The 24,059-nt window shown below is 40.4% G+C and overlaps 1 protein-coding gene across 1 annotated transcript in view; it reads right to left on the bottom strand.

Moving 5' to 3' along the window:
- The window catches only part of Spred1 (sprouty related EVH1 domain containing 1), a 76,569-nt gene extending 54,692 nt beyond the window's left edge, over window positions 1–21,877 (bottom strand). Inside the window, exon 1 of the mRNA XM_041678801.1 lies at window positions 20,860–21,877. Coding sequence (XP_041534735.1) covers window positions 20,860–20,891 — 32 coding nt within the window. The 5' untranslated portion in view covers window positions 20,892–21,877. The remainder of the gene's footprint in view (window positions 1–20,859) is intronic.
- Between the last annotated feature and the right edge of the window lie 2,182 nt (window positions 21,878–24,059).

Genomic DNA, 24,059 nt, shown 5'->3' with positions numbered 1-24,059 from the left:
GTAACCTACTATGCTTGAGAAACTGGGTTTAAGACATGTTTAATTCTGAGAATTACGCATCTTGTATAAGAGCTGGAGCAAGAATTTAAATCCCTGACCTCTTGGTTCTGCTCTGTGCCTTAATTAGATGCGCCTAGAAAGGAGGCTTTATTTAAGGAAGTAATCTTTGGAAGGGGTGGATACTCTCTATTATCTGCAGTTTTACTAGTGTTAAGTGTAGGCATATAGCACCTATAGAAAAAAAAATTCCATAATCAGGCCCCCAAACATCACCACCTCAAATACATGTGATTGTACCACACAGACATTCATCTCCATGTGTTTATCACTCTCACAGTTGCCTTGAACGTCTCATTAACCCCTTAATGTTCAGCTACTCACCAAGTTCACAGAATATACTAGATGCTACCAGAATTTTTGTATCAAGGATCAATGCTGGCTTCAAATCAGCCTCATTGATTCCCTTGACAGTGAAGCACTTGAATATCGTCAAACCATGGTTCTTACACAGAAAAAGGCATGTGAAAAAAAAAAAAGCCATCACTGGGGGGAAAAACATTCACTTAGTCTATCAACGTTTCATTTCGGGGGTCTTTATAAGTCAAAGATTACACTAAAGGCATACAGAACACATTTTCCAAAGCTACCAACCAAAAGACACAGATAACTCATTCTGAGTATCTTCAAGACCTATGAACTCAAACCATTCTATTACTATTTATCTATTTAGGTCAGCAGTTTTTATATCAAACAAAACTGGAATGAATCAAGGATATTAATCACGGCTTCTACATCTGCATAAGGATTTTTTAGCGCATTCCTTAGTTGTATTTATAGATTGTGTGAATACGTTGTGAAGCATTATGGATACAGTAATGCTGATGCCCACCAGATTATGACAATTTAAAAAATGCCAAGTTGATTTCTTAAAATAAGTGAAAGTTTTTCTATCCACAGAAAAAGCATGCACAAAAAAAAAAATCATGTGAGTTTGAACCCTGGGCCCACATATGCTAAGCACAGGCTGTTTCTCCTGCCCCTGAGCGACATGAAGAACTGATACTTGCTGCCTCATCAATGGCTAAACGTTTGCTGCACAAGCCTGCAAACAAGAGGAATACAATTTGGATCCCAGGTACCCATGTGAATGCCAGGCAGACGTTGGGGCACATCTGTAATCACAACACTTCAGAGGTAGTGACAGGATCCCTGGAACAAACTGGCTGCCTAGCTAACCTGACGAGCTGAAGGGGTGAGTTTGGGGTTCAGCAAAAGACCCTGTCTCAGTGATAAAGTGGAGAGTGGTCAAAAAAAGACACTGGACACTATAACCTCTACAGCACACGCAAACTCATTCCCCACCTCCAAAATCAAAAACAAACAAAAAAGCCTGTGGGCAATTTCTATGGCACAAACCAAACATGCATACTGCTTTGTCAGAAATAACTAATGAAGGTCAATTATTTTTTCTCCATTTATAAATCTCAAGCTGCGGAGTATTTCTCTAAAGCTAAGCATCGTTACATTTTTATACAAGCGTACATTTTTTCAGAGAGTGAAAAACTGAAGAAACAGAGCAGCACATAAAGTATAGAGGGCTAAAAGCCTGGACCCTAAGCAATTATAAGGAACCTCAAAGAACTAGACCAACTTGACATAAAACACAGTACTTCATTTTGGGGGGAAAAAAAAAAATCAGATGATCAATTTTCTCTCTCACTTGGAAAATATGGTGACTTCCGAGTTCCTAAGACAATCCATTCCACCCTCAGACAAACCACATTAGGAACTTAGCTTTTGTCTCTAAACATAGAACAAAAGTCTGCTCTTTTCCCTTAAACTTTCACCTGCTCATTCTACTTTTACGCCCAGGAACAGAGTGTGATTCATGCTTACCAAGTGAAAAGCATCATGAGACTCCTATTATTTGGAGCTAGTTCACTAAGTTTCCTCAAAGCCCCACCTGACCAGTTCCTACAACTTGTCCTCATCTAATCTATTTTCTGAATATCACACTGATGGATTAGACTTACCATAACTGTTATGTGTGTATCAGGAAAGAATAACTAGTAAGACTTGAGATAAAGATGTTAGATGATAGAGTAGGCACATTCTAAAACAATTCACATTCTCTTTGGGACATCATTGGTTCTCTATTACACTCCCTAAATTAAAGTCAATATAGTTTCTTAGAAGGCTATGGCCAGTACTTTCCAAGACAATCATTTATTTAACCTTCCAGGAAAAAATAGTTTCAGATCCATAGATGACTGTAAATCTACTTCAAAAGGGTTTTTTTTTTTTGTATGACCAGACAAGACCCTGTCTGAAATTTTCAAGGTGACCTAGGAGGAAACTGATACAGCCCACACCTTTAAAGTGACCAGAGGTGAATTTTACTTTTTATAATACTAAATTCTCAGTCCAAGGATGTTCTGATCATCCATTTTTGAACATGTAATGCATGAATGACGAAACTAGTGTCATAAGTCTGTCCTATAAGAACACACAGGAGTTTCTCAAACATGAGAATGTGCTGTGTCTGTTCGGAGTTCCAGTGGTTCCCTGGCTGTCAAAATAAGCTCTGTCCATTCCTCTACCTCCCAGAGAAGCTTCATTACCAATGGAAACCACCACTTCTGTTACAAATTCACAATCCAAATGTATCCTTTACTTGTAAGACAAAAAGTGAGCATTGGATTATTCTAAATCATTTGGTTTTGCCAACAGTCATTTTGGATTATGCGAGGGAAATGGAGTTTGCAGGCCTACACACAGACTAACTGGGTAGACACATTGCTAACCCCAAATCCTAAATAACCCCTCAAGAGGAAATCATGTAATTTTCATCACTTCCATGTCTCTGGAAAAGATAGACTTGACAGCCCAACTCAGTTGTAATCACTACCACAAAGACAGTAAGACATTTAGATTAAAAGCTGGGTCAAAGATGGGGATAGTGAGTCTCTGGGTAATAAGGATATAAACGTTTTATTATCTTCGCATTTTTCTGTTTAAAAACTTCAAAACACAAAAGCATCTCACTCCCTGCTACTTGAGAACTCTACTTCTTGCCAAGATCCTACCTAGCTACCAGGAGCACCGAAATAGTGCTTTTACAAAAGACTGAATCATGGATCTATGGCAGGAATGTAAGAATAGGTACCATATTTTCCAGGGCTGACTACTAGTATCTATGATCTATCCCTAAAAACAAAGGAGATGATGATTTCCCCAAAATAAATTATTTTAGGGTCATCACAGATAACATATTCATGAAAACGGAAGGTAGAAACTGGCTAGGCAGTTTAAGGTGAAAGACCCCAAAGAAAAGTCACCACTTTTATTGGGGAGGGGGAGGTGCCATTTTTCAGCGGGGACACTGAACTGACAGTAATGAAGACAAACTTTCTACAGAGGCAGACACAATACAACCATAATAGTTTGAGCTAAGTATCTTATAATTCCAAGCTTTAGTATAGTCATTTATTTAAATAATACGGTCTTTGAATTAGCTAGTTTTTAGGTCAACTTGGCACCAAATATGGTCATCTGGGAAGAAGACATCTAAATTGAAAAGAAAAAAAAAAGTGCTGCTACAGAACTGGTCTACAGGCAAGTCTGTCAGACAATTTCTTGATTGATTTTGTGAGGGCCCAGCTCACTGTGTGTGATGGTACCCCTTGCCAGAGGGTTCTGAATGCTATAGTAAAGCAAGATGAACAAGCCATGGAGAGCAAGCAACTTCTCCATGACCTCTGCATCAGTTCCTGCCTCCAGGTTCCTGGCTCTGCCTTGAGTTCCTGCCCTGACTTCCCTTAATGATGTACTTTAAAATGGAAATGTAATCAAAACAAACTCTTTTCTCCCCAAGTTATTTATGGTCATAATGTTTCATCATAGGCATAGAAACCCTAACTATGACAGTCCTATTTAATAAAAATCCTTTTCCAGTCCAAATTTCCTCACTTCTGTGAAACAGCGAGGACCTGTAAATTACCTGGTATGTTTAGCATGTGTTACTTAGAGGTTACTCTACACTAGGAACTTGTTAGTATTTATACTTGTGATGATGAATTACTGCCACCAGTAATAATTTCAACAGAAAGCCAACATTCTGGTGCTATCTATGTGAAGACACATGCTTTGTGACTGGTTCCTCTGGGCTGGACTTGATTATTGCTACTTTGAATCAAAACTGCTCTGACCAATGGAAGATCTCGGGAGACAGGGTTTATTAAGATTCACTAAGATAGTGAAAAACAAATAGATGGTGCATACATTTACATGTTAATCTAACTGTGATATACACAAGATGAAAATTCCCTAAGAGTTCTCTAACTACAAAGATGAACTTTTGTTTCCAGATCTGTTTTACTACTAGTGATTAAATTTAACCATACAGTTGTACTTTACCCCTCTTCATACAGGATTTCATTTTAAAATTACTATCAAGCATTTTTCTGTATGATTTATTACCAGAAACATAATGTATTTCCTTCCTTTAATATAGAAGCACAAATAAAGATGTTATGCATACTTTCTTGTGTGTGCAGACAGACTATAAAATATCAGCAATTGTGCTCAAAAAAGGTCAGCAAGCATCAGCCTACTACTACAAAAAGTAACAACAAAAAAAGTTTTGTAGATGTTGGCCAGAAGAATGCCTCATAAAAGTTATTCTGAGAAAAGATCATTTAATGATAAACTCCACTGTTCTTTGAATCAAGTAAAAGCTGAGAAAGAATAAATCAAAAGTGCAAGCCATATAACTAACTAAATAAATAAATATTTAAACAGAAACTCAACCTTAGAAGGGATAGTCAGAAAGTCTGACAACAGAGCTAGTACTTCACAGCAGATGGTGTAAAAATAAATTTAAATGCACCTTTTACTGAAATGTCCTATCTTTGACAAATCACTGAAATTTAAAACAGTATTGGATAAACAGTGAGAATTAAGCAACAAACAAAAAAACGCTTACAAATATTTAACAAGGCTATATTATAACACCTATGAAATGACAGGACACTAAATAGGGTATAGGTAAATGCAAAAATGAAAGTAAGTCTAGCAGTGTATTGTATTTACACATTACATAAAGATCCTAAGCTACCTAAGAGCATAGAAAATAAAATAGTAACAATCATCACACCACCCACCTGTACAAAAGCACATACTTAAGAGGAAAATGGCATAGTAAATAAAAAATTTACAGCAGTGTCTCCAACATGTACATGCACAGTCCAAAAAACTACTAATGCCTTACTTATAGCAAGCATGTAAATATGTATAAAATTGCAGTGGCTATGTTCTGATACGAAAAAGCTGTATTATTAGCAAATAAATTTTGATATATTTTAATTAGATTGTGTCCAGAAAAGGTGAAAAGCAAAATTAATAATAAAGCAAATGTGAAGCTGGGAGTGGTGGAGCAGGTCTTTCATCTCAGCACTTGGGAAGTGAACGCAGATAGATCTCTTGAGTTCAACAACAGTCTGGTCTACGTAGTTAGTTCCAAGATAGCCAGGGTCGGACAGCAAGACTGTACCCAAAAAAAAGAAAGGAAGGAAGGAAATGAAAAGACAGAAAAGTAGGTAAATGAAAGGAAGGAATACAATATCTAAGTAGTTAGTTAAATAGAACAAACCCTATCTTTGAACAGAGGAGGTCTAAGTTCATATCTCAAATCTTAATACTTTATCTGGATTTTATGAGGAATTCTTTAACTTCAGCTTGGCTTTCTCCATCTGTAGTGTAAGCTAAATAATACTACGGACCTTACTCCAAAGCTAATGAGTAGAGCTGGAAAGGGTTTTTTTTAAATATTTATTTACTTATTATGTATACAATAAATATTCTGTGTGTATGTCTGCAGGCCAGAAGAGGGCACCAGACCTCATTACAGATGGTTGTGAGCCACCATGTGGTTGCCAGGAGTTGAACTCAGGATCTTTGGAAGAGCAGGCAATGCTCTTAATCACTGAGCCATCTCTCCAGACCCCGGGAAAGTTTTTAAATACAAATAAATCTCCAATAAAAAGAACCAGTGCGCCTAAGAAAAATGGTGACTCCAAAGCGAGGACAAGCAAAGTGTGCACCGAGTCCAGTACATCTGTGATACCACAACAGAGGTCCCCCAAAATGAACAGTTGTCAAAGGGTCCACACGCTGGTGCTTCCAGTAGCCAAGTCCAGGAAAAAAGCATAAAAATACTGACAGTGGGCCAAAAGTCATACTAATATAAGTATGTATATGAGAAGAGACACCCTTCTACCAAATACCAACTTACTAAAAGTGAGAGAAACCATGGTCATAGAAAAATCGTGGGCAAACATCACTGTAAATCGTGCAGGTAAGAATTACCAACAAATGATAAGGTAGTGGATAGATATGTGCAAGAAAACAGTATTTTCTAGGCCACAGAAATCTACTCAGAAGCTGCTTATTAGAAAAAATGTTAAGAAACATTTTTTAAAAACAGTTAAGAAACATGGCAAGCATCTTAGACAAATTTTCAGTTGGGCTCACCAACCTCCTGACTAAATGCACCACTACAACTCTCTAACATGGTACTGTTGCCAAAATGCACACCTTGAGTTAAGGAACATTGTGCAAATACCTGCCCAGTACTCTTCAGCCAGTGTCAAAATATAAAGAGAAATTAAAGAGCTATTTCAGATCACAGGAGACTAAGTATACAAGCACGGACTACATCCTGAATTAGGGAACCGTACAGTACTAGTAAATAGTGGCAGTGAACAATATTATCTATGTGTTAACTATGCAAGATTTTGGGATACTGACTTAAGGTTTGTGTATATTCTTTGTAAACTGATCCCTACTTTTTAAGGTCTAATATATTTCAAAAAGATAGTTTTCCCCCAACTTTACAGAACTACTTTGAGATTCTGATGCTGCAAGAAGCAGACACTTGGTCTCTGCGGTTACCCAAATACACCTTAAAGTCTATGGGAACAAACTGCACTGTCAACTTAGAATTCTAGGCCTAAGCCAAGGGGATCAAAGAGTATTTGGATTCCAAATTTAAAGAGAGAAAAAAATTGGTTTTTAAGTATCAGCTTTGTCACTGAACATAAGATACAAAAATATAAGACTTTTATGAAGCAAAACAGCAATATGAGTAGCTATAATGACCAGTAAATGCCAACTATCTTCCAACAGCTCTGTCCTCTAAGACAAAAATCAACCCCCGAGGCTGGGCGGTGGTGGGCACACCTTTAAACCCAGTACTCAGGAGGCAGAGGCATGCAGATCTCTGTGAGTTCGAGGTCAGCCTGATCTACAAGAGCTAGTTCCAGGACAGCCTCCAAAAACTACAAAGAAATCCTGTCTCAAAAAAACCAAAAAAGAGCCGGGCGGTGGTGGCGCACGCCTTTAATCCCAGCACTCGGGAGGCAGAGGCAGGCGGATCTCTGTGAGTTCGAGACCAGCCTGGTCTACAAGAGCTAGTTCCAGGACAGGCTCCAAAACCACAGAGAAACACTGTCTCGAAAAAAAAAAAAAAAAAAAAAAAGAGCTAGTTCCAGGACAGGCTCCAAAACTAGAGAGAAACTCTGTCTCAGAAAATAAAAATAAAAACAAAAAAAAAAATCAACTCTCAAGAATACGTAGATGGACAAGAGAACGACAGACGAGTATATTTACCTCATCTCTTCAATGTTTCTACCTTCACCTTTTACCCATCTGAATGGAAAGGGAGAAATAAATACAGTTCAGACTGTTCATGGCCAATGATTAGGAGTTTGCAACGCCAAACCTGTTCTTCACCTCAAATAACCTTTTGTCTTCCAATCGATGGAGCTTTCTGGAGCATAACTGTTAGAGCAGCCCATCTCCTACGTTTACATTAAATGCTGGCCCAACTGGGCTAATACTGTCATATATCAACAATTACAAATTATTCACTTCAAAGCTCTTTCTAGTGAAGGAGTACCAGACAAGTACCAGTGTGTGTGTGTGTGTGTGTGTGTGTGTGTGTATAAAATACCTGAGCTATTACTCATACTGTTTCACCCACAACATATAAAATATAAAGGTGCAAAAAGACTACTTCCACAGTACTCATTTGATCTTTTGTTCTAAGCCATAATCAACACTAAGTCTTTAACCTTTAAGCAAGATAACATTTATCCTGCCGTATGAACTTCAAGATAAATCAGTCAGCAAAGATTGTAGCTACATAAATCATAAGACTTCAGAAATGTAAAGGTGAGTGCACATGAAAAAATGTCTCTTATAAATGATTTTATTTCAACACTTTTTCTCATCTTGGAGGAAAATATACTGCCCCCAGAGTTAAATCATTATCCAAGTCCTACAGTACAAAGAGCTAGTATTTATTTCTAATAACTGAAAAGAATTGTCTGAGAGAATGACCCAGGCTCTATTCTTCCATACCCCCAATACTTACACCTGGAACATAGTATACGTCAAAAACATTAGCACTTCTACTTCCACCAGTATTTGATAATGCTCAATAAATGTTTGCTGTGTTACCACATTCAGTATCCACAATAATGACTGTGCCAACCCTAGAAGCAGTAAACAATGTGGAAGATGAACTGGATCTGACTAATAAGTGCTACAGCATCCTCATTTCCATCTGTCTGCCTGATACAACCATGCCAGCCCACCATTCTAATGTCCATGAATGATTAAGCTCTTTGGGTCTCCTGTGCTGAAATATTTAGTGAGCTCTAAGATATGGAGGACTTACATAATGGCTTTTAATTGAAGGACACTTCCTTACTGAAGAAGACCTAAACTCTTTTTTATATGACCTGAATACTTTAATGTTACTGACATTTAGATTATCATACACAGCATAGATAATCATTTATTACTGGGTTCAAGCATCTTGCCATTTAGTAATAAAGTAAATTCTTCTAACACCATCATTTATCATTTTGAAATAATTACTTAACAAATTAACAAACAAGAATCTGGTGCTGAAGAGACGGTTCAGTGATTAAGATTATTTGCTGCTCTTGGAGAGGATTGGAGTTTGGCTCCCAGCACCCATGTCAATAGGCAGCTCATCTATTACTCCAGCTAGAGGAGATCCACCTCCTTCTGAACCTCAGTGAGCACCCATACACAGGCATACAAATAAAAAATTAAAATTAAAAAGGGAAGAGAGAAACAAAGCAAACAAACAGCAATACAATACAATTTGCAATTATCGACTCTGCACCCAGAATATCATACAGACAACCGTCTTCAACCTCAAAGGAACAACCAAGAATGTTAACGAAGCAGTCCGGCTGCAGGTGTGTAGACAGCTTGTCTGGGGGTTAGTGCATTTCAAGTCGACTCCAAGTTGGCTTTTATAATTTCTAACTATAGAACAATGCATATGTGTGTAAATCATTTTAGATTTTTCAGTTACCTAAATAGCCCATGAAAGTAATTAACTGCAAATAAAATTATATAGTAGAATGTAAGTCTTATTCAACTGTTTCACAACTTTATAATTAAAAAAGGCAAAGTAAAACAAATCTTGAAACTAATGATGTAATGAACAGGAGACTAAGTCAAATTACAAAACAATTAAAACCACTGAGCTAGAAATCATCAGAGCAATCTTACTCATTATATCATTTGGGGAAACTGCGATTCTAAAAATATGTTTTCAAAAGATTACATATCAGACAATGCTTACTACTATATGAACATAATGAACCACCAGCACTCGCTATCATGAATACATAAAGGCCAAGAGATGAGTGGAAGCAAGTGAAAAGACAAAGAGATTAGGAAACATAACTTCAGTAATTTGGAGAAAGGGAAAATATAACAGGAAGGAAACCAGAGTCTGCTTGCTGACCTAACCAAGTCTAAATCCCAACTATCATTTATCAGCCTTACCTGACCAGGTTTCAATTTTCTCATCTATAAAATGGACTTAACTATACCTACACCATAGGGTTGTTGCAGTAAACAAATTCATTAAATATGTAAATTAATTCACTAACTCAATTCAGTATCTGGCACATGTAAACACTCTAGGACATTTTACTGAAATTCATTATCTGATATTCAAGACAGCAAAAGAGTAGTAGAATAAACTGGAACTATGGGGAGGAACAATTTGGTAGTTTTTGTTGTTTTTAGAGGGAGCATTGATTCAGACTTCAAAAGTCACTCTAACTTTATATCCAAATATATTCCTACATTTATCCCAAGAGAACACTTAGCAAATATGTACCAGGAACACAAACATTCATGACAGTAAATATTTGGAAACAACTCAAATAGCCCTAGGAAAGAAAACACAGTGTGTTAACAAAAGAAGTATTACATGGCAATACCAATGAATTTAAAACAGCATGTTAAAAATGTTTAAATATGCTAGGTGGTGATCATATTCGACAGTTATTAATCAAATATTTAAAAAATAGGACTACAGAGTCTATACAAGTGCCAATAATAACAGTATGAAACAAGAAATGATTAATCCAGTTTTGAACACCTAACAAGGACTGAGGGTTAAGTATAACCTGCTTTGGTAAAGAATAAAACAAGACAATGCATGTCTCACATACTAAAACTTCTGATTTGATCCATGTTAGCTACTAATCAAAGTGATAACATTTACTGGGGCTTACTTTAGAATAAAATATTTGTAAAAGTGGCGCATGCCTTTAATCCCAGCACTCGGGAGGCAGAGGCAGGAGGATCTCTGTGAGTTCGAGGCCAGCCTGATCTACAAGAGCTAGTTCCAGGACAGGAACCAAAAGGCTACAGAGAAACCCTGTCTCGAAAATCCAAAAAAAAAAAAAAAAAGTTAGAACCTCTTCAAGAGTGATGTCTCATATCTATATAATCCCAACATTCAGAAGACAGAGAGGGAAGGATCAGTTGTTCAAAGTCATTCCCTGCTACAGGAGAAATTCAAATATCTGGACAACAGGAGACCCAACCAATAAAAAAAAAAAAAAAAAACCACTTCTCATGTTAAATAACCCCTTTTTTGTTTCCCCAAGCAGAAGCCAAACTTAACAGTTGATGTTTTTCTGTCAACTTAGTGATTGCACATCCATCTACTAATATTTTAATTATTTTCTGCAACACCACAGTACAAGACCTAGTGGGCTTCCCCCGTCCCAGAACCACAATATGTAGGTTTTATTTACCAACAAAGACTCAGAAGTCAGATGTGGTGAAAACCTGCTAGAAAGGCAAGAGACTCTTTCCTTGTCCCAGAACCAAAAGGAAGTTCAAACCCTAGCCCCGCCCTTTTCTTCCCATGGGTCTTCTCTCTCCAAATTCCTGGCTTCTCTATGGTTTATTCTGGTCAGCTAGTTGCTGGCTCTGCCCCAATTCAAGGTAAATTTTATTGACAGTCTGGAGAGTCACAGTCCAATCAAAACACCCCACAATAAATAGTAACTATCCCAGGGCAAACCAATGGCACAAGAGGGTTTTTCCTTCTTACCAATCAAATTGTCCTTTTGCAGCCTGGAGAGATGGCTCAGTGGTTAAGAGCACTGGCTGCCCTTCCAGAGGTCCTGAGTTCAATTCCCAGCAACCACATGGTGGCTCACAACCATCTGTAATGAGATCTGGCGCCCTCTTCTGGCATGCGGGCATACATGGAAGCAGAATGTTGTATACATAATAATTAAAAAAAACAAAACAAAACAAATTGTCCTTTTGCTAGATCATCATGCCACAAATGTGTTTTGACATTAATTACCTTATCAGCTTGTCTGTTTTACGTGTCAAGAATCTCCAAAGTACATTCCAAGACATGGACAGTTTAATCATTAGTAACTGACAATATGTATCAAAAGACTATAAGTAGCAAGTGTACTATGCTGGTCTACTATAGACTAAAGATTTATATGAGCACACAAACAGATATAAGCAATCACTGGTTAACTTTTGACTAAGATGAAATACAAATAATCTATAAACATCAACATTCAACACATACTAAAAAGGACTAACCTTAGTTTAGTGCCTTTTTGCAAAACAACTAAAATTACCTACTTCTCAGTAACACTTCTACATTTTAGAAAAGCTATTCTTCAAGCTTTCTTAGTAAAATACATAATTTTCAATAAATTGAAAAATAATATGGCGGGCGGTGGTGGCACATGCCTTTAATCCCAGCACTCGGGAGGCAGAGGCAGGCGGATCTCTGTGAGTTCGAGGCCAGCCTGGACTACAAGAGCTAGTTCCAGGCCAGCCTGGACTACAAGAGCTAGTTCCAGGACAGGAACTAAAAGCTACGGAGAAACCCTGTCTCGAAAAATCAAAAAAAATAGTAATAACAAATAAATAAATAAATAATATGATACAGTTACCAATATATTTTTCTGTGATGAAAGACTGGAAATGCTACAGATCTCTGTTCAATTCAGAAATGGCTAGTAAAACTATGATATTAAAAATAGTAGGAAATCACACTACATTCCAAAGTCTCCTGCCTCTGTCCTAAGGCCATCCTTTGCCAGCACAGAGACCTTTTTCACCAACTATGGGACTAAACTTCCACAAGCCTCAGTTTTCTCACTTTTATAAAAGGGCAAAGTTAACAGCCATGGCATCTATTAGAACAAGTAGCTGCTATGAAGCCAAAATCTGTGTCTTCCTCAAGCACTGTACCACTAAGCTATAGCCCCAATTCTGTATACTGTTATGCCCAAATCCGTGAAGTCCCCCAAAAGCCAACAAGGAGATCGAGTCCCCTTTGTAAAAGCAAAGAGCCTTTATTTTATGCAAGTTTGCAAACTCAGGCTCTCTGTATTGGAATAAATGGAGAGCCCCAAGCTCAGCAGTAGTAAATGTGGGGGTGAGGGGTTTCTAAGGCTCAGGACCCCTGATTGGCTGACATTTGTCTAGGGGTGTCCTGGTGAGTGTGCCGGCAGGTGATCCTATCTACAAGGGTTGGAATGTTAGGCATTTCCTTTGGATGGTCTGTTCTTGGGTGGTGCTTGGGTAATCTCAGTTTGAGGTTCTTCCTGCAACCAGGTATTGCTTCAGGGTAAACTACTGAGACTAGGGCCTCTATTAAACTTATGAATGACTGAAGGAAGGTAATCAGTAATTACAAACCCAACTATCCTTTTCCTTTGATATGCACTGGAGAACAGACAGCACACATTATATAGGTTGTTCAGACTCAAAGAAATACAGTATGTGTGTCTCATCAGTAAATTGTTTTGGTCACTAAAGCGGATTGCTTCTTTGTGAAGTATCAAGACTTAGAAAAAAAAAACTGCTAAGGAAAACAAAGGGTGGTTAAAGGTTAGCCTGTTTCATTCACTCTCTTTCTTTTTAAAACACAAAGTTAGGCCAGCCTGGTCTACAGAGTGAGTTCCAGGACAGGCTCCAAAACCACAGAGAAACCCTGTCTCGAAAAACAAAAACAAAAACAAAAAAAAAAAAAAAAACACAAAGTTGACCAGTATTTTGGTTTGATGCATTGATTAAATGTTAATTGTTACATATTCTCGACTTCTACCTAGGGTTTTGTTGTTGTTGATGTTGTTAATCAAACAAGCCTGATTTTAAGTTCTAGATTTATGCTCATTCAACACTTTAATTTATCAATAAACTTAAAATTAATTCCTAAACCAAGTATATAGTTATATATCCAAGTTATTTCTGAATTAGCAAATTAAAATTACCACAGAATAGCAGGCTATATATCAGGACTAATAATATATTAATTTTTTGCTAGTTCTCATGACCAAAACTGACAGTTTACTCATAAGCTGACAAATTCTTGGTTAGTTCAACTGAAGTTCTAACAGATTAAACCAAGAAGGGTGAACTTCTGGCTAGCAAATCTTTCTCATCAGTAAGAAATCTTAGCTGGATCGCAGCTTGCAAAGCAAGTGTTTACCTCTTGAAAATAACTGAAACGGAAAAGGCTCACTTCTCCCAGGACTGTACCACTAAGCTATAGCCCCAATTCTGATCCCTTTACAGTGATATAAACTGCCAGGAAGATGGCCCTTCCCACCTAAATAAGGAATAGCATCAAACCTACAAGTACCTCCACAATGTATTCAAAGAGGTTTTTTTTTTATTTTTTATTTTTTTTTATACCTGGAGGGACAGCCGTGGGTGCTGGGAACCGAACTCTTATATTTTTGGTTGTGAGCCTAGCCTTTAACGGCTGAGGCATCCCTCCAGGCCGAGGTTTTTTTTTTTTAAATATTTACTTATTATTATACAATATTCTGTTTGCATATATGCCTGCAGGCTAGAAGAGGACACCAGACCTCATTACAGATGGTTGTAAGCCACCATGTGGTTGCTGGGAATCGAACTCGGGTCCTTTGGAAGAGCACGCAATGCTCTTAACCTCTGAGCCATCTCTCCAGCCCCCTCAAAGAAGTTTTAACAGGCCCTAGAAAAATACTTTCTACAGACAGGTGAGTTGTTGTTGTTGTTTAATGAAGGAAAAATGATACAGAACTAGTCCTTCCCAATACCAGTTCTGTATTTATTTGCCCACTCTTTCCTTGATCTTTGCCCAGAACATGAATGAAAACGTTCATGATACATTAGTATTATTTTGCTTGTTAGATGCAAAGGCAGGCAGATCTCTGTGAATTGGAGGTCAACCAGGGCTATGAGACATAGCCTCTCTCTTAAAAAAAAAAATTGTTTTCATTCCAATTATCATAGACATAAATTTCATAGACCTAAAGACTAGTTCTAGACTGTTAAGGGTATAGTTACATACACCAATCTGATCATAGAATATCCAAATGCCAGAGAATAATACAACACTTTACCCGTGTTAACTCCTGAAACTAAATAAATGTGTTAGATTAACATGTTTTGATAAATAACCAAGTGACAATGACTTTCTGGTGTGTTCTTGGTCATTAAGCAAAGCTTAGAGACTAGCATAATGTTAATGTGTTCCTTATGGAACTCTTCAAGTTGGCACTGAAGCCCAGTAGCTTTTTGTTCACCTTTCCAACTAATCTGTTAACGGGGTAGGATGCTTAACCTCCTTATAATCCCCAACTAGCTGAATGTAGGAGATTATTTAAATTCGTTGAATTTAAGAAGCTGAACTATATAGTGGGACCTCATCTCCCAATGACAACAAAATGGTTAGTAAGCCCAGCTTAAAATTTTCTGATGTATAGATCAGTTGTTCAAAAATTTTTATCTTTTTATTCAAAATTCATTTTTACTTTACCATGCTCAGGCAGCAATTACTTAAACATGTCAAAAATAATATAATAAAATTAGCAAAATCAAGTGAAGTAGTGTGTCTACAAAATGATATCATTAGAACAAATCATACACTATTAGCATAAAAAGGGCCCATAATGCTTAGTTCAAACTCCTTCATTCACAAACTGTTACCAACTGTGACCCAGAGAGGCTATCATTCACCCTTGACCAGAGAACTAGTCACAAGAAAAATGTCTCCCAAATTCAAGTTTAATGTTCTTTGTGTTATACTACAGTGCATAAGACAGTTAAAGTTAAACAGATATGCAAATGACTTTTGAATAATCACCTTAAGTCTATTTATAAGGCAGTATTTAAAAAAAAATTCTAGATACCCTAAACCATATTTTTTTGTTTTTTCTAAACAAACCATTTCTACTTTACCACCCAGCACGTTAAGACAGTCTGAACAAAATTTCACTCTCTGCTTTAAAACTGACATAATTCTCAAAGACAAACGGACAGACATTTCAAAGCCTAAGTAATCTCCTATTTTTTCTTTTGTGTATGGTAATTTAATAAGAAGTTAAAAATTGACTATCTCAAGGAAAAAACAGCAGATACTGATGAAGAAAAAAATTCAAGGTCAAACTTAATATTGTTCAAAAAAGGAAAACCCAAAACAAACACATTCCAACAATATTAGATTGGTAAACATCAAAATATTATCATACATTGAACATACAGTAGCCACTAAATGTGACCTTCTAGAAAGACAATTAAAACATAGCAAACTACTTACATATATTAACCTGTCATAAGTATCCACTATGAAACTCCACTTCGGTCAGAGTGTGTGTCTGTGAGTGTGTATATAAACATGTTACATAATTCTTAAACAATGAATTTTTCACAGTACTTGGCAGGAAGTGAAAAATCCAATATATGAATATCATCAAACTCACAGGTAAAGGAGTATGCATGCAGTTTCATAATGAAATATTATAGTCCTTGTTATTTCATGGTAGCACAGCAAATAAATTACTCATCTCTGAACTGGTTTTTGTTTTTGCATGGGTGGGTAAACTATTTTGCAAATTGTCAGTTTTAATCCAAATGTAACTCTTCTAGAAGGTTGAAAAAAAAAATGCAGACCTCTCTGTATGAACGGTCCCAACAATTAGTGAGACCTATTAGGCAAGTTCAAGTCACCCTAATCAGAGCAAGGTTGTCTGTCAGTCTTTCTCCTTGGATTCTTCTCAGTCACCAGCAGCAGCATACAATTAGGGTACCTATAATTTCTACCCTTTCCCATCAATGAACTTCTTTATTCCTAACCAGTTTCTCATTATTTGGCACCATGTAGAAGCCTCAAAAGAAAGAAACTTTCAAATCTTTGAAACTAATAGATAAATGACTACCTTTTTGTTGATAGAGTGAATAGCTCAGAGGCCAACACAATGATTACTCCAGAAGTATCTAGGATAGTTTTAGGTCCTAACTATTATTTCTAGAACTTGAGGAAATCTAACATGTCAAAAATGAAGTCAATTTTGGCCTTGGGAAATAAAAGGGTAAATCTTCTTTAAAAGATAACAATAATTTTCCCATAATCACTCAGTCTATTTTCTAATTAAATTAAATGACCCCAAATGTATAAAATCACACACACACACAAATACACACACTCAACGTGTATAATGAGCATTATGAAGTAAGGGGCGATAACAGACATGGAAATGAGTAAATGATTACATTATAACTTAAAATCTAACTTAAGTATGGATCTAGTACACAACACAGGAGGACAGAATGTTGGAGAGCATGGCACAATTGAGTCTCCTGGAGTGAAATTGTTTCCACGAGTTTCTTTTTTGAAAAATTATTTTGAGCATGATAGCATATAGGTTAAAACAGACAACCCAAGACCAGAAAGCTTTGCATCAAATAGGAGGAATAAAGCTGAAACATGTAAGCTAGTATTGAGCTCAATTGAACTCCAAGCAAATTTTATATTATGTGTCCATAATATCTACATAAACATACATTCCCTGAATAACTGACACACAGCTTCCCCATGTTTCTTTCCATTCGGTTCTAGAATATTTTCTAAATATATGTATATAATGTATGCATAGATACACACACACAACAAATGAAAAATTCATATACTCACATGCTCCTACTGTGAGGTACATTGGCAGGAGAAATGGTTCTAACCCAGACTTACCTCAATTCTAATTAACCTCCTCTAAAATTACTATAATCCCAACTTGGTATTAAAAAGCCTAGTATACTGACATGGCAGGTGGTTCTGGCTTATTTAAGCACAATAAACAAAATTCTTGGTTTTTCAGCTACTTCACTCCTCCCTCCAAGTACTTTGGCCCAACTGGCAAAGGGCATGTAGTATGGTAGTCACTCAACACAAGTTACAAAGGCCCTTAGCTATCACATCACATGTCCTTAAATGTTCAAAATTCTATTTAAAAGGCTAATTCATTATATACAATAAGGTACATCTTTATCTACTGGACTATTGGTTTTTGCAAATGAAAAACATATATCTAGGTATCAATTTCTGTAAAATGAAATATTCTTTGAAAATAAAATCATGTATGGCAGCTCTTTTACTCGAGGCTTAAAGCAGTTTACCCTAGAGTACATTTACTGCCTTTTGAAAACTCAGATTAAAAAATTCTTTTATTACATTTATTAGTGTGACTGCATTGGGCACACAGGTGGCATATAGGTCAGAGGACAACTTGTGGGAGCAGGCTCCACCATGGAAGTGCCAGAACTCAGACCACTAGGCTAAATGGTGCAAAGTGCCTTCAGCAGTTGGGCCACCTCATTTTTTAAACAGGAATGTGAAACAGGCTCCGACCCCTCCCATTCATTTCCTCATCTGACCTGTCACTGTTAACATGAAGCCTTTTACTTAGCAAATCTCCCACTAACTCTTGATTAGATATGAAACCACTTCAGTTAGCTATCTCTGTTTAAAAAGTCTAAATTCAAATAATGTTTTTCAGAAGAGCATTCTAAAAGGCATTACTATATTTCAGCACAATGACTACCAATTTTAAAAGGTTAAAACACTTCAAGGAATTGGTAATTTTCACCTTCTTTAAAAGGTTAAAAACAAAGAAAAATAAAGTCTTAAATTCTACTGTAATTAAATCCCTATGAACTATGGTTTAAAGAACAAATGAAAAAATAATACAGGCCCACAAACTATACACCTAAGTCCTTGTGGGCGTTGCTTTATTTCTTGCTTCTTCATAATGTATGATTACAATTAATGAATTTCCATTTCAAAACTTCACCTCCTACGTTAAAGATGAGATATACAAATGATCAGATTAAAATCAACATTCCAAGAAAACCACTTTGTGGTTGAGCTAAGGCACAAGTAAACAATGTCAGGTCTACCAGCAATGATTACCATTTTCTAACATAAAAAAAATTTTTTTTTTGCCCTATGAAGAACCTTTTAGTGGATTATACATGCTAAAATAGATTACTCTTTTCCTACCCAAACTAATATAACAAAGTTCCTGGGGAGCAATGTATTAATAAGGCAGGATGTATTTCTGAAAACAAATTTAAAAATCTGGATGAATGTTCGAGACCAGCCTGGTCTACAAGAGCTAGTTCCAGGACAGGCTCCAAAACCACAGAGAAACCCTGTCTCGAAAAACCAAAAAAAAAAAAAAAAAAAAAAAAAAAATCTGGATGAATAATTTCCAAATTGTTATTTCAAAACATCAATATTATTGCTGAATATATTTTACTTACAAAACATCAATATCTTGAGGATTAAAACCATCAGAAATATTTTTCATTTTAGTGTAACAAAGGTTCCACCCACTGAGATCTCTCTCACACACTTGCCCTTTCAACTTACTATAGTACCCAAAAAAGGCCCGTTTTGAAACAATCTATTACATGTCTGCACTAGTCCACATCCCATCATTTCTTCTTCATTCGCAGCAAGGCAATAATACTACTCCCTAAACTACTAAACTGGTAAGACATCTTTCCCCATCTCTAAAATAGATCTGAAGATTTTATCACAGCTGCTTTCTTCCAAGATACTAATAAAAGTTCCCGTCATTCCCTTCAGCATTTCCGCAGTTTTTCTCCTAACCCAGTACTATCTCAGACAGGCGTCTTGATCTCGCTCAAAATAGGTCTAGTCTGCGGAAGGCAGTGACAGTGTACTGCACTGTGAATGGACAGCCAGGTATTTTATGAATGGAGGCGGTCACGTGATCCCAGCACCTCCCCGAACTGATATTTCCCACATAACTGTGTCAACATTCTGAGAACTGGGGTAGTTGTTTGTGTGTGCGTCTGTTCTAAAATTTAATCTAAAACTTCTAATCTCCTCACTTCCTGAACTCAAAAATCTACATAAAGAGAAACAAGCTTCGAATGTTTTTCTTAGGAAACCCTTTCAAGTTGTCCAAGGTGATGGATGTTTAATTATTTTTTTTTATGAATGAAGTGTGCTATGCAAATGAGGGCGATTCACAAAAAGAGAGAACATGGCGGCCACTTCTGCTTCTAGACTGTACTGACTGCAGCAGTCCACCGCCTTCCACACCCGCTCCTCAGTCTGTGCTTTTCGAAGAGGGGGGGGGGGGAGAACGCAGCTTGGCATTTTTCTAGCTAGTTTACGTTGAGCGGGCTTCGGCACTGGCCTCTAAAGCCTTCTCGAGGAGGTCTGACTTGAGGAATGCACTTTATTTAAAGGAATGCATCCTCATTTAACTCTTCATAACCCTCCAAGAAACAAACAAAACTTGAACTCAATTACAAGAACAACAGACGCCAATATTCTGCCCCAAATTAACTCTCTGCTCAACAGGAAAATCTTGCCGCACCATTATTCCTCCAAGTGGCTGCTAGGTTAAAGCAAAATATTTAAAAGGCACAGCGCTTCGTTTCGAAAACATAAGGACAGTCCAAATAAGCAAAAAAAACGTAAAGTCATGGAATGCTTGAGATGAAGTCACCAACGCGTTCGGCAATGGAAACGGGGCTTTATCGCAGACGAAAGCCAGACACTAGCACTCAAAATTCTCAATTGTTCTTGATGAAGACGGGTTCAATATTCGCAAAGGTTAAAAAAAAAAAAAAGCTCAACATCGCCCACACTCCAGGTGTCCTTAATCCTCTTTAATTCTTAAAATGTTTCCTTAACCATTTTTTTTTAACTAGAATAGTATAGGTCAGAAGTTTAAAAAGTGGGGCAGGGGGCGAAGGCTTAATCGGCATTTAAGAGTCATTGAGTCATCGAATTAGGATTCAAGAGCAGTTTGCGGCAGGAGGTGCGCCCACACATTAGTTTCCGAGCGAAAGAGCTGAGAAGGGAGGATGGCTGGATGGTCAAGGTATTGGGGGGGGGGGGGGGTTGCCGGAGCGAAGGGCAGGCAAAGGGTAGTTTCTACTCCACTTTGAGCCACCCACATGACTCGGGGACGTCCGATGGCTACAACGCCTCTGCTCGGCACTCGAGAGCCTTTCCCCCAAGCAGGGAGGGGAACGCAAAGCTGGAAAGGGGGTGCTGCCACTAAAGAGCCCGGCCCGACACATCGGGCATCTATCACCTCCCGGGCCGGACGGGCTGGGGGAGGGGGCTGCCCGCGGGGTTCACCCAAGCCAGGGCTCGCTTACTCGTTGTCAGAAGTCGCCGTCTCCTCGCTCATTTTTCCCTCACCGTGATCCGCACAGGAGATGGAGGAGCAACAGCAGGCGGGGAAGCAGCGGCAGCGGCGGCACCGAGGGGCGGCAGGCGGCGGCCGGCGGGGCGCGCGGGCAGCGGCTCGGGGGCCTCACCATGGTGGACGCCTCACCGGGAGCGGCGCCCCGCGAGCCGGGCAGCCCGGCCACCCCCGCAGGGGGGCGGCGGCAGCGAGCGCGGCCGTGGCGACCCCAGCGGTTCGCTGCGCCGAGGCCGGGTGCGACGCCGAGACGGCGCGGGCGGCTGCGGGCGCTGGAAAGGGACGCGGCCGGCGGCTGAGGCGGTGCTGCTTGCTCTCTCAGGGGCGCGACGACAGGAGGGCGACGGGGGCCGGCGGGGGGCAGCCGAGCGCTGGCTGCGGGCGGCGGCGCGGTCCCGCCGAGGTGCCGCGCACCATCTCCCGCCTGGCCGCCGGCTGCCCGCGCGGCGCGCCCGGTCGGCCCTCAGGGGCTCCCCTCAGACGCGCTCCAGCTGGGGGTGGCGGGCAGGGCGCGAAGCGGCCGTCCGAGCCCGAGGGCACAGCGCCGAGCTGCGGCGAGCAGGGCCGAGACCAGCACAGCTCCGCGGGCCCGCTCCTCACGCCCGCGAGAGGGGAGCCGCGAGGGGGGCGGCGGAAGCTCTCACGCTGCCCGCTCCTTCCGCCGCGCGAACCGGGGGCGCCCGCGGGAGAGGCAGGCGAAATAGTCCCTCGCGACTTCTGGGGCGGCGGGGCTCGCGCGGGAGCCGGCGGGAAGGCGGACGTGGGGCGCGGCTGCGAGCGGGCGGCGCGGGGCCTCCGGCGAGGTGGCAGGGCGGGAGGGGAGAGACCTAAAAGCCACGGCCCGCAGGCGAATCACTGCAGCTCGAGATCGTGGGCAGCATAACAAGTTTCCAAAAAGTAGTTCCCTCCTCCCCTCGCTTCCCAAATCGTCGGGCAGAGGGAGCGGGGCGAGGAGGGCGGCGGAGGGATATACCGCTGCACCGCGCGCGTGTGCGTGCGCGCGCTCCAAACTCTTGGCACGCCGCGAAAGGGGGCGGGGGTGGGAGTTCCGAGCTGAGCTGCTCCGGGACTGGCATTGTTGCGACGCGCAACTCCCCGTTACTCGGCCTGGAATATCCAGGTTGTCTGTGGAAGCAGGCGGCATTTCGCCGGGTGTTCGGGGAAGAAATCCGAAGGCCACTCCGTTCTGCTCAGTGCGCGTGCACGCGCGCGCGTGTGTTGTGTTTTCCTTGCAAAGAATGGAACTGGCATGAGTTCATCTCTAGTTAGTGGGGGTTACAGGCCGGGACTGCAAAGCGAGCTCCTCCTGCTGTCCCTCTAGTTGCATTGCTGCAGTCCCCTTGCTGCTTGCACAGAGAGAAAGAAAGACTATGTGTGTGTGTGTGTGTGTGTGTGTGTGTGTGTGTGTAGAAAGAGTTGATTTCAATACCTCGCGGCGCGATTCTCGCTGCGCAAACAGCATGCAATGCAAGGCATTCATCTCTGAAAGCCCGAGTGCTTGTTAATGGAGAACGGCTTCCATTGAAGCCCGGGGTAGGCGGGTTACATGAATCTGGCGCATCCAGCAGCACAGGAAATAACTCCCGCTGCGAGTGAGGTTGCATAACTATAGCGCAGGAGATGCCTGTGTGGCACGAACTACGCCGAACGGAGGCGGAACGATTGTTGGATAGGCAGCTGTCACGTTTGCATTGTCAGAGGACAATGTAGGCAGTCATCCCAAAAGGTCTTTTTTGCTTAGGAGCCTTCTAGGATTGAGGACTGGAGCCTGGGATCTTTGTGACCGAAGGGCTAGGAACTCCTGGCTCTATAAATTCTATTATCTCTTCTCTATCTACGAAGTCAGCCTAAATACTAGATGGCCTGGGAGACTGAATCCCAAGCGCTCCCAAGTTCCTGTCGCGTCCCTCCAGGCGGTTCTGCTCGAGGCTTCTCACTTTGTTCTCAAGTTTACTTGACCTCCAGGGAAGGAAACTTGCGGCTCCAGCCACCTTGAGGGATAGAACAATTCCAGAGAAGTAGAAAGAGAGAGGGCCTCCCAAGGAAACCGACACTCTCCTGCCAAGGGTTTCCAGGAAGCCTCAGAATTGCTGCTCTCCGGATGAGTACACACCGGTGTGCTAACAGTATTGTGCACATAGGAGTGCCTAAGGTATGTTTGAGGAAAGATTGAGAGCGCTAACCCAGCCAGCCGTGCACCAAAAGCCCGTACCGTGGATCTGTGAGGCTCCTTTATATAACTGCCTTCCGGCCACGTCTGCAGGACTGTTCATCTTCCGAGCGTGGAAGGAGCAGTGGTGCGGATGGGAAAGAGAAGTGCGTGGAGCCTGCGCTGAGATCTCTACCCCTACCATTTTGAACTTGATTGTGATGTGAAGAACCTGACCGCGGGAGTGTTGGTACTAGTCTGCCCTCCAAGTATTCTCACTAACTAGCTTTGCCCACTTAAGTTTAAATCATTCTGGGCCTGGCTGGCAATTCCCCAAAGGGGGGAGGGGGAGGAAATGAAGCAGGAGAATTGCAAGTTCAAGGTCTGCCAGTCTGGTTGATTTAGCAAGACTCTCAAAATTTAAATTTAAAAGAAGCCAACAATCTAGGCTGATGTAGAGTACCTGGGTGGGGGTGAGGGATACCTGAGGCCCTGGGCTAAGCCCTCAATACCGAGGCTGGAGGCTCAAGTCAAGTCTAATCTCTCAAACACTGTTCTTAAGTCACTTAAACTCTGCCTGTTGCTGTGGGGCTAACAGCACCTATTTCACGGAGCTCTACTGGGTTACTGGGATTGCAACACACGTAAAGAATTTAGAACAAGTTGTGGCACACACCTTTAATCCCAGCACTCTGGTGGCAGAAGCAGGCGGATCTCTGTGAGTTCAAGGCCATCCAGGACTACACACAGAGAAACCCCGCCTTGAAAAACAAAACAAGCAAAGAAGAACTGAGAAGACAGTCGAAGTTGATTGCTTATCCAGCTCTCACTGTGATTCTATGAAACTAAGCTGTAAAGCCCACGGCAGAGTGCCCGCATGTGAAGTCAGATGTGAGGCGCTCGGTATTGTCCAGTCATTCACAGACAACCATCCATCTTCTTCCCCGTGTGCCCCAGAAGACACGTGGCCTGGCCCTCCTTAGGCCATCTGCAGTGATAACCAT

Source organism: Microtus oregoni, unplaced genomic scaffold (genome assembly GCF_018167655.1).
Source record: "Microtus oregoni isolate MIOR12 unplaced genomic scaffold, Mior012 000031F_ref0000149, whole genome shotgun sequence".
NCBI classification, from domain to species: domain Eukaryota; kingdom Metazoa; phylum Chordata; class Mammalia; order Rodentia; family Cricetidae; genus Microtus; species Microtus oregoni.
This window is presented reverse-complemented; position numbering and strand designations above follow the sequence as displayed.